The 10,493-nt window shown below is 55.1% G+C and overlaps 3 protein-coding genes across 3 annotated transcripts in view; 2 read left to right on the forward strand and 1 right to left on the reverse strand.

Moving 5' to 3' along the window:
* VOLCADRAFT_99696 (uncharacterized protein) overlaps nucleotides 1–3,402 on the forward strand; it is a gene marked incomplete at both ends in the record, with an annotated part of 19,083 nt that extends 15,681 nt beyond the window's left edge. Inside the window, 5 exons of the mRNA XM_002958374.1 lie at nucleotides 17–43; nucleotides 382–491; nucleotides 701–1,334; nucleotides 1,935–2,226; nucleotides 3,326–3,402. Coding sequence (XP_002958420.1) covers nucleotides 17–43; nucleotides 382–491; nucleotides 701–1,334; nucleotides 1,935–2,226; nucleotides 3,326–3,402 — 1,140 coding nt within the window. The remainder of the gene's footprint in view (nucleotides 1–16; nucleotides 44–381; nucleotides 492–700; nucleotides 1,335–1,934; nucleotides 2,227–3,325) is intronic.
* Nucleotides 3,403–4,496: 1,094 nt separating this feature from the next.
* On the forward strand, nucleotides 4,497–6,893 carry VOLCADRAFT_99697 (uncharacterized protein; the record flags this gene model as incomplete). Its single annotated transcript, XM_002958375.1, has 5 exons — nucleotides 4,497–4,718; nucleotides 4,808–4,844; nucleotides 5,314–5,474; nucleotides 6,092–6,177; nucleotides 6,725–6,893. 5 exons carry the CDS (start codon nucleotides 4,497–4,499, stop codon nucleotides 6,891–6,893), a joined length of 675 nt encoding a protein of 224 aa, XP_002958421.1.
* Nucleotides 6,894–7,203: 310 nt separating this feature from the next.
* VOLCADRAFT_77934 (uncharacterized protein) lies at nucleotides 7,204–10,204 on the reverse strand. Its single transcript, XM_002958394.1, has 5 exons — nucleotides 10,134–10,204; nucleotides 9,997–10,060; nucleotides 9,379–9,506; nucleotides 8,982–9,053; nucleotides 7,204–8,349 (listed from the first exon to the last, which is right to left on the reverse strand). The coding sequence occupies exons 1-5, from the start codon at nucleotides 10,170–10,172 to the stop codon at nucleotides 8,083–8,085; spliced, it is 570 nt and encodes a 189-aa protein (XP_002958440.1). The 5' UTR covers nucleotides 10,173–10,204; the 3' UTR covers nucleotides 7,204–8,082.
* Nucleotides 10,205–10,493: the final 289 nt, after the last annotated feature.

Consider the following 10,493-nt stretch of genomic DNA (forward strand, 5'->3'; position numbering starts at 1 on the left):
TCCCCCTCCCCCCCAGGGGAAGCTCGAGGGCGGCGACGGCCCGGTGAGCGGGGTTGTAGCCTTGTGTAAGGGTTGGGGCCTTGGGGTACGGCATTCCTCGGGGAAAATCAACCAACATGCGTGCAAAGGTAAAGCATGTGCGGTGCTTTACCTTTGGTTGCGTTAACTTTGCCCATCAACGCCAATGCCACCAATACGTCCTCCCCGACAACAACAAGATCAGCGCACCAGCTCTCACCGGTCTTTGTGTGAACCCCCGGTGGTGGTGGTGGTGGCTTGGACCGCCCAAGCAACCCGCCTAAAACCGTCCTCTCTCCAACCTCTCCTTCCCCCTCCCCTTCCTCCCGTGCTCGTGGTGCGCCCCCTTCCCCCCACCGTCAGGCCCGTCACAACTCCCGACCCTCCCGCACTGCCAGCCAACGGAAGCCGTGTCCCGCTCGGGGTTGCGGCAAGGACCTAACTGCGTTCATGAAGGACGTGCAAGTTAACAAGTGAGTGTACGACTGTTCGACGATTGTTTGTCGTGGGTGTTACCGCAAGGTTGCGGTACTACAAAGAACCTTTCATGCTAATAATGATGTTTTGCAAGCGCGATTTTGGTGTTGATGTTGGAGATTTAGATAATGATTAAGATAATTTGCTGATGCTGTTAAAGCAGTTGACCAGCCGCAACGGACTAACCGCCAACCCCCCGATGCAGCGCTATGGCTTCCCAGGCGGCCAGTGCGGCTGAGGCCATTCAGCGCAAGGAGGCTGAGGTGGCGGTGATGAAGCGCCGAATGGAGGGCAAGGAGGAGCCCACGATTGAGCGGGGCGAGGGTGAGGAGGATGAGAAGGGTCAGGAGGAAGGCGAGTTCAAGGAGGAGAACGGGGCGGCGGTGGGGGCGGCAAAGGAGGCGGAATCTGTAGAGAAAGACGGACGCAAAGATGTTCAGGAACAGGAGCAGGAAGAGGCGGCGGCGGTGGCGGCGGCGGTGGCGGTGGCGGTGGCGGCGGCAGTCCAAGGGGGGGATGGGCCCCAGGGGAAGGGGGCGACGGACACTCTGCTGAAGGAAGCTCCGGGTGGTACGGCGAAGGCGGGCGGCGCTCCCGTCGCCGCCGTGGGTGTTGTTGCGGAGCTGCAGGCGTCACCGGCGGCGGCGGCGGCTGTGCCGGCTGCCGCCGCCGCTGCCAACGGCGGTCGTGGCGATGGCGATGGCGATGGTGGGTCTCTGCGGTGGTCCACAGAGGCGACCTGCATTGCGGAGCGTCATCCGGATTTCGATGTGGAGTTGATTTCCGGATTGTTGGAAGACCAGGGGGGCGACGTGGCGGAGGTGGAGGCGTACATCAAGGTGAGGACAGACAGACAGACAGACAGACAGACAGACATATGGGCAGACATTGTGTCGATTCCGTCAAGTCAAAGGGACCCATCGGAACAAAAGGCGGTAACAAACGGCTTGTCCTTGTCCACAATACCATACGTGGCCACGGCCTTACGGGAGGTGTTGGGGGCCTACTGGACCCCAATTATGTCATTTATGCACTTTGTAGGGAGGCAGTTGGGCAGTTGGGCAGTCACAGACAGACGCACAGACAGACGCACAGGTAGCTACAGCCATGGCACAGAAAACCTAGAAGCGGCAGAGGGGGGGTAGAAACGAGGGAGAAGGTGATGGAAGGTGATGATGGAGAAGATGACCCTAACCCACATGCCTTTCACTGCACCATCCGAAGCGGCCGTGCGGGGGTCTCCCGGCTGGGGCCACCTCCTGACTTCTCTCTCTCCCTATATTATATTATATATTATTATTATTTATATTAGTATCATTATTATTAGTAGTATTTGTTATTATTATTATCTAATACAATAATATTATTATTGCTATTATTATTATTATTACCATTACAAATGCCAACCCATACATGAAAACCAATCCCAACTCCCGCAGCGAATCAAACGGAGCCAACAGCAGCAGCAAAAGACACCCAAGTTCCCCAGGCGACAAAGCGCCGGGACCTCCAAGCGCTCTCATAAGAAGGGGGCTGGCGGCCTTGGCCGGAAGTCCAAGTCGTTAACGGCGGGTGATGCCGATGAGCAAATGGAAGCGGAGGACGGCGCGGAGGAGGGCGAGGACGGGAAGGAGAAGAGGAAGGAAGCGGTTGATGATATGGACGTGGATGTAGGAAAGGTGGAGGATAAACCGCAGGGGGCAGCAGTGTTAGCGGCGGCAAAGGGTAAGGGTAAGGAGGCGGCTAAGCGGCAGAGAGCTTCAGGGAAGGCGGGCCGAAAGGTGTCGGCCGGGGCCGAGAGACACGATGATGGCGGTGGCGGTGTACGACAGGGACCGGCGAAGCGCCTAAAAGTGGTTCCTTAAGGGTGCCTCCGTCAGCACCAGCTGCTGCTGCTGGTGGTGGTAAAAGGGTTTCGAAACAGAGGTGCTCGCCACCAATTTGACGTAATATGACGTAATTCTTAATTTTATTGGATCTGCTCCCGGTCTGTCTGTCTGTTTGTCTGTCTGCCGGTGGGCGTAGTAATGTGCTTTCCTGACGGCCGCCGTCCCCTGTACGTCCCCTTGCTTTGTGTTGTAAGGGGTGCACTGGGGCAGCATCGGAGGGGGACGCAGGGTCTCTCTGGTGTCCTCCAGCTCCTTTTTACTGCTGCTGCTGCTGCTGCTGCTGCTCGCTGTGCCATCAGCTGTGCGGGCGAGAATTTCTCTCCAATTGTTTCCACGTGGCAGCGCGACAGGGGACGGAACGAGGGTGGCGGGGGAACGGGTTAAGAGGTGCAATAATATTTTGTAGAGTGTATTTATTGAGTGCGCCCCCGCAGGGGACTTGGCTCACCACGCAACAGTATGACCGACATCAAACAAGTTCAGCCAGGGGAAGGGGGATGTGGGCCCCACCAAGGTGCCTGACGGCAGGGATCCCCTCGACGGCTGTTTTAGAAGCCGGGCTGGTCGCCGCTCCTATCGTTCGGTGGCACAGTTTTTTTGTGCAGGTCGCGGCGTCTCCCGAGCCTTATTCTTGTAGTATGCCTGTATGTATGCGACCGTAATTATGTATGTGTGTATGTACGTGTACATATGGCCGCTCGGCTGACTAGAAGCAACTAGGACAACAATTACAAATCGTTTGGATTGTGTCGATGTGAGACCTACGACTCATGGCCTTACTGATCAGACACCTCTCACCTCTTTTTGCTTTCTTGAATTGTTCGACTTTCCTTCTTTTTAACTTGTCCGTTTGGATTAGTGTGGCTGATGAGGTTGCACGGCGAGCAAAGATTGTAAATAATCGCAATCCCGACACAGAACTGCTGTTGCTGCTGTCGCAGCCGGGGTGCTGGACGTGGGTTTGCGTGTTGCAAAGCGCTCTCTGCTTGCGAAGACCAAGCAAGGCACGGGGCCATAGTAGGGCCTTCGTGTCAGGGTAGGAAGGTAAGAAGGTGGAGCGAAGGTCTTTCCTTGTGGTTAGCCCCACCACGGCGTTGTGACCGTTGTGACCGTCATGGTTTGAACTGTTCTTGGGAGGTGGAGTCGTCGTAAGGCTTCATTGGTAATGAAGTGCAGTTATCGGAAATGGCCTGTGGGGCTGCTAGAGATGCGCCAGAGTGTGGTCCTAGGGGTGTACCGCTTTGGTCGAAGAGGGCTGTTGTGTGCGGCACAGCTACGGGCAACCGAATATTTCAAGTATCTAGCAAACGAATCAACTTTGGACATTGGTCAAATGAATTGTATGGAGATTTTTTCCTCCGTCTCCTGATCCCTAACCCTGAAGTTAACGACGGACAAATTGTGACGTGTAATTGCTTGAGATGCCGATCGACCACGGAGATTCACATTGGACGATCGTGCCGTACATCACACCTCGTTTGGTTAATGCCCTGATACAGAAAAATATGATCGAGCGAGTATTTTTCAAAGCTCATGTACTCATGACACGCATGATTTTCCGCCGAAGATCTTACATGGTATAATCCAGCTCAATTTCGCGTTGCGGCCTCACGTTTGACTCCACGTGAAAATCAGCGGGCAAGATTCGTACCCTCTGAGCGCTAATTGGCAATTCCTGATTGGCAGTTCCTGTAAAAACACGTATTGGCGACGAAGGGCGGTTGCGTAGTGCCGTGAAAACTCCGAGAGGCTCGAACGGCCCTCGACCTCCGGGCCACAAACATCAAGACGAATTGTTTTTGAAAAGGGAAAATAGTACCGTATGATTTCCCTTGTCGTGGTAGTGAAATAGGCCTGCAGCCGCTGTTTCGGGACAAGGACACAGCGTGGTCTCAAGCACGCTTTGCAAACATCCGTTTGCATTTTGGATACACGTTTGATATTCCGTGAATTGCTTCCTAAGTTACTCGCCATTCGTTTAGCTTATAACGCTTGTGAACTCATCAACACCGTCACAGAATGCGAACCAGTATCGCCTGCAGGAGGCTTGTAGCTCTCAGCCAACACTCATGTGTCACTAATTCAGCGACACACGAGCTCACAGGTGCAACAATGGCAGCGTCGTTAAGGCTTGGTGCCGTCGCTTTTCCGGCAGCGAGCGGCACCCTTGCCGCGATATTCGCCAGGCAGCAATCTAACGCAGCTGCCGGTAGCAGCTCTAGCTGGGAACAACTCAAAAACGATGGCGTGCGGGTGAACCCTTGCCAGAGCCCACACCATCCCGCAGCAATTGAAGGTGTTGTGGAGCTGGAAGGAGAGGAGCTCTCTGTGCAGGTCAGTCCTGTTCCTACTCTGACAAGCCGGGGCTTCCTTCCGACACTTGAAAATCCATCTACGTGGTTTTGAACGTCGCGCACCTGCAGGAAGCTTACAATCCCGACTCTCGGTGCTTTGGATGCGGTGAGTCGCCTGCTCGGGGCTTTTGCTGTCAGAGGGATCACATGGCCTCTTAGCTGCTGCCTTCGGCCCCACTGCCCATAAGAGCCACACTGGCAGGGGGAGTTGCAGGATCCAAGCCCCGCCTAAACGGGCATGGTCGTACGGCACATTAAAGCAATGCGGTGCAAAGTGAGTTATTGTGGCCATGGTGTCGCAATTGTGGCTCGCGTATTGGTATCCACTACGTTCCAAGGTTAGAAGCTTCCCAGCATCTATTCAGAACATCCGCATGTTGTAGCCGCAGCGGCAGTAGTAACGGCAGAAGCAGTAACCTCAGGTAATGACCACCCCTGCCCTCCCTCTCTCCTCTCTCTCTGCCGTCGCTCTTTCCTTTCCCCCGCTCTTCCGCCTCTCCGCCCCCTTTTTCCTGTAGTAGTTCATTTCCAGATCATCCCACCGTTCCCTTTGGTGACTCTTCCCCGCCCCGCAGGACATGCTCACCCCGACGGTCTCCACGTCCAGTCTCGGCGTATTCCCGGGGAGGGCCTCGGCCGGCTGGCGGCCAACATCTCATTCGACGCCAAATACTGCGCCTTTCCCGGCATCATCAACGGGGGGGTGCTCACAACCGCCATGGACTGCCATGGTAAGGTGCGGGTGCGTGGGTGGGTGCCGGGGGGGGGGAGCGGATGAGGCGGATGAGGCGGAGGAGGAGAGCTTTTGAAAACGGTAGGCTAGGGGAGTGAATTAGTGGCGGACTTGGGGAAAGCTGGATGAACTACGATGTGCTCTTATGGGAGAAAGGTCCTAGGGGCTGAGGGTTCGTTGGCGGTTGGTTGTTGGCGGTTGGCCACGAATGGAATTAGGAGGCGCCAGAGACGGAAGCGCCTGACGGTGATGCCATAAATAAATGAATAAATAAATAACGGCAGGCGGAATCATTTAAATCTGTTGCACTCAGCATCCCACACACACCGTCAGTTCTTACACATGGCGGTTTGCAGTACATGTGCACTACACTTGGTACGGCAACGCACGGCATCCGCATGCATATTATTAGCTTCTTGTGCGCGAGCGTCTGGTGGGAGCCAGCATATTACCATTGTGGCGGCTTAAGCAGATCACGTCGGTTGGTATTGTCGGTTGACGTCCAGTTTTGTTCGGTTTTATCTTCGTTCCCCCCGGCAGGCAATTGGGCGGCCGCGATTGCCCTCATGGACAAGAGCTGTTTGCCTCGCCCTCCCTTGACCATGACGGCATCCATGCAGGTGCTTGCGGGACTAGGCCTCGGTGCCTCGGAGGGAGCGGGGGAAAGAGCTAGAGGGGGAGTTTGGGGGGCGGATGAAGCGCTTGTGTGAGTTATGGAGTGTGCGGATGGGTAGATCCCGTGTGTCAAGAGCTCCATTGTCAGACGGGTGAGGGAACCTTAAGGGAATTACTCGACCGACCGACCGACCTCAGAGCTATCTTCTCTCAGTGCCTTAAAACCCTTTAGTGAGCCGAGTTGGTGATTCCCAACCCACACATCGCATCTCCCACACACCGTACGTTGCACACCGGTTGCCGCCCGGGGGCCCACAGGCGCCAAACCTTCTCTCAGTGCCCCCGGCCAGTCCTCAAACCCAAACCCGCACCCTGTTGGCGTTCTCGCCGTATTCCCCGCCACCTGTACACATCGCATCGTGTCGCGATGAGTCATGTGGTGGCGCGCGTTTTCCTCTCCCAACCCCTGCGTCCCGTGTTTTTAATCCCTGTACACGTTTCTCGATCCAGATTCTTCCTAACCCCCACCGTGCACATACCCACATGCAAACGCACGCGTTCCCACCTGCATACCCCCGCCCTCAATAGGTTTCCTTCCGCGCGCCCACGCCCCCGGACACTCCGCTGGTCATGCGCAGTCGAGTACTCGGCATTAAGGAAAACACGAGCGGGGGTCCCCCCCGGGCGACTGTGGAGGTTGAGGTGGTGGTGGTGCAACCTGAGCAGGGACCGCAGGGGGAGGAGGAGCGAGTGCTTGCGGTTGGCACTGGGATTTACAAGCGGCTAGGGGCGCTGCGGTCCTTGTAAATATGGTGCGTGAGCTAATGGGTGCTTTTTTTGAAGGAAAAGGCCGGAAAGGGGAGGTGTCTGGCAGATGGGGGAGGGTGTTTGAAACCTGCACATTGCAGGGTGAAGCACGCACAATCGGTGGGATTTTTTTAAAAGGTGATGGGAGTTTGGCTTGGTGTGGCGATATGGAAATTGTAGGTTTGGGATTGGGCATGGTGCGTGGCAAAGAACCGTCTCAGGACACAAGAGGTGAAGAGCAGGAACGTACACATTATGTGTAAGGTAATCGCTCGGTTGTTGCCTAATATATCAGATGGATAGAGGAGTTGGATCATCGTTTTGACATGATATACTACCGTGTCGTGTGATGCTTCTAGCTCAAAATACAACCATGCCTTCCAAAATTATCAACCGTCTTAGTGTTTTAGTTCACAGTTAACTGCGAGGGCATTTACATCTTGGAGCATGCGTGGGTAAAAAGCCTTGTCCCTCTGCCAGGTATGATCCAGGTAAAGCGATTGGCTGTTGAGCAAACTCACTTGCTGTTGAGCCCGAGCCCTAAGTTGCCCCTGTGACATTGTTTACACATTCTCCTGATGCTCCCATAGGCACATCTTGCACCGTCTCAGCCGACGGTGAATCCGCCTGCTTGACCGGCCTTCAGTGAACCCCGCCACATCCGCAACAAGACCTCCTGCCGACCCGCCAAGCGCGTCCCCTCCCAGCACCATGCTAGGGAGCGACATAGCCACAGCATGCACCCTAACATTAGCTAAAGCCCCGTGACTTCATCACATGCCCCCGGCAACTACGGACGTAATGTGCCCCGGCTGCAGCGGAAGGGTCATACCGAGCGGTCGGAGAATGTCACCCCACGAATTCTGCCGAGCAGTCCCGCGCCAATACCTTCAAAACTTCACAACCACCGCTTGGAACCTCCACAACGTATGGCTAGCCAAACACCCCGCTCAACCAGGTCGCGGTTGCGTAGTAGTACTAAACTAAGCCGCTCCTGTCGCTGCACCCCTGCAGTCCATTTCATACCCTCTCCGAATTAACCGCAGCCATCCAACCGCGGCAGCGGCAGCAACTGTCAAAAACACACTCAGATGCCCCCTTGAGTGGCTGAAGTGGGTCGAAATGGACGAGGGACTGGGACTGGAACATCGCCGTCAAAGCGAGGATTGACCACCTAGCCACATCAGCATTACATTGTGAGCTCCATGATTGCCGACACAATGTCACCCTCGGCGTTTTTAAGCGCCTTAATGGCCTTGGCACGGCTGACGTTCGCTTGCGTCATGACCAGCTCAATGTCCTTCTGCTCAACACCGCTGTCATCCACCTCCTCGTCATCGTCCTCGGCCTGGCCGGCTGCCGCGCCAAGTGCCTGCGCAGCTTCTGGCTCGGGGCGCATCTTGAACTGCTCAGCAGCGGCGGCCTGAGACTGAGCGCTCAAGTCCTCGATCTTGGCCTGAAAGATCATACATGGAAGGAAAACGCACAAACGTAGATGCACTGTTGGTTGTCCACACGCAATGAGAGAACTATGTCTCTACGTTATCAATCAGGATGAAGGTCAGATGTGAAGCCTCTGCCAGGCAAAACCTGACTGCATGCATTCGCAACCCTACATAGCCATCATCAGCCAGTGATAGCACCAGCTACACACGGCTACAAGGCCAGCGGATGCCCCTGCCTGGCGAGGGGTACCTGAAAGCTGGACTAGTTCTGCTGCCTCAGATACCAGGGGAATGGAAAACAAGGCTCATTCATGCTCCGGCGCGCGGCCAAAGGGCAAACCATGGATCGACTTCCAGGACGGACAAACCCGTCTCTGCCATGCCATGCCATCCCAGGACTTTTACAGGAGGCTTACGTAAATGCTCTAAGCGCAGCTACTCTGCAGGAGTGCTTGGCGTTCCCAGCCCCGCAAGCTTTTCATGAGTTCCTCACGGCTTCGACTTCGGCCCTTTTGCCTGCACAATCCAGTGACATCCTCCACTAAAGACTCAGCCGGACTAAAAGATGCTATATGGAATCCCTATCCCTTAACCCCCATATCGCCATCTGAGCGGCCGCGATAACACCCTCCTCGCCACCCACCTCGCCGAAGATGATGTAGGTGTCCGAGGCAGGGCTCTTGAAGACATCTGGCGACTGGATCACGAAGAGAATCTGTTCACACGAGGACGGGCAACGCACATGATAATGCACATCGCCATAGCGATGAGAAAACCACCATGGCTGTGTCGGAGTATGGGGGTAACGGCGTTACAAGATCGTGTCCTGTCCACTGCCCAGACAAGCCAGTGATGGCGCTAAGAGCCTTCAAGGCATTCCCGGAGGGGGCTGACAATTGCATAGAGAGAGCAAGTCGGCCATCATATCCTAAGGGATGCTGGTTAATAACCCGTTAACTAGTCCATCCACCCCACGGATCTCTCCGCCCCATGCGAAAAGCATGTCGCGCCAGGAACACATGCATCCCGTAACAACTTACGTTCTTGCTCTTCTTAATGGTGACTCGAGTAACACCCTGCACTGGCTTCATGCCGAGCTTCTGCATAGCCTTGCGGCTCTTCTTCTCGCTGCGGCTTTGCTTACCACGTGCGCCACCACCTTCCTCATCTGCATTGATGCAAAAATAGAGGCACATGTGCATGCACGCGTCATCTTCGGTGCAAGTCCAAGCGCCAGTCTAAGCGCCAGCGCAAGGAGGTCTGCTGCCCGCCCAAGGCGCACCCAAAGGCACGCAGCTTGTCCATAATCATTTCACGCACGAGACACGATGCTGAAATGCGCAATAACGCGGCCCATATATCCGGTGGAAGACTCCGAAAGGATGACAGGACACATCCTGTATCGTTTCCATTGCAACCAAAGCTGACGATAATTGAAATCACTTGCGAGCATTAACCCAAAGGATCAAGGCGGAACATGCAAGAGTTAAGGCTTTCCTCAGGCTATCAGGCGGCTGCTGGAGGCTTTATGGCCTACGGCCATATAAACACGCAAGGAAGGATAATAAAACTGATAGCCATGAATATAGAAGACCTTCCGTGCCATCCCTTCCAAACTTCCTTCAGGCGCTTTCGATCTTCAGCCGCCGGCGACTTACCACCCTCGTCGAGGTCACCCTCCTCATCGTCGTCGCTAAGATCCTCATCATCGTCCTCCACCTCCTGTTTCGCGCGGAGCCAGCTAATTAGTACAACACACTCTGACGTGAAAAGTCACTCTACCTAAGCATCTCACCTCGACGCCCTCCTTGGCCTCAAACTCCTCCTTGGTCATTTTTTAATGCGACGTGTACGTCGTGTGGGGGAGAGGCACAGTAGAAAGGGAGGGAGAATGATCATGCGCGCCACTTACAGCAGTTGGCCCGTTGGGCCCAAATGTAGTGCAAAATGTAGTGCAAGCTTTTGCCCATTCCCCCGGGATGCTGTCCCTTAGTTGTCTTGCATCGACGTGAGTACAACTTTATCTGTTTATCCATTAAGATAAACCAACACTTACCCGGCTCTGCGCTGGACGTGTCGGTGCACATGGCTCGGCTCGAGGCCCTCATTCTCTAGGGTAATCACCGAAAGTGCCCAAGCGCACTTAGTTACGTCA

Source organism: Volvox carteri (genome assembly GCF_000143455.1).
Source record: "Volvox carteri f. nagariensis unplaced genomic scaffold VOLCAscaffold_93, whole genome shotgun sequence".
NCBI lineage: Eukaryota > Viridiplantae > Chlorophyta > Chlorophyceae > Chlamydomonadales > Volvocaceae > Volvox > Volvox carteri.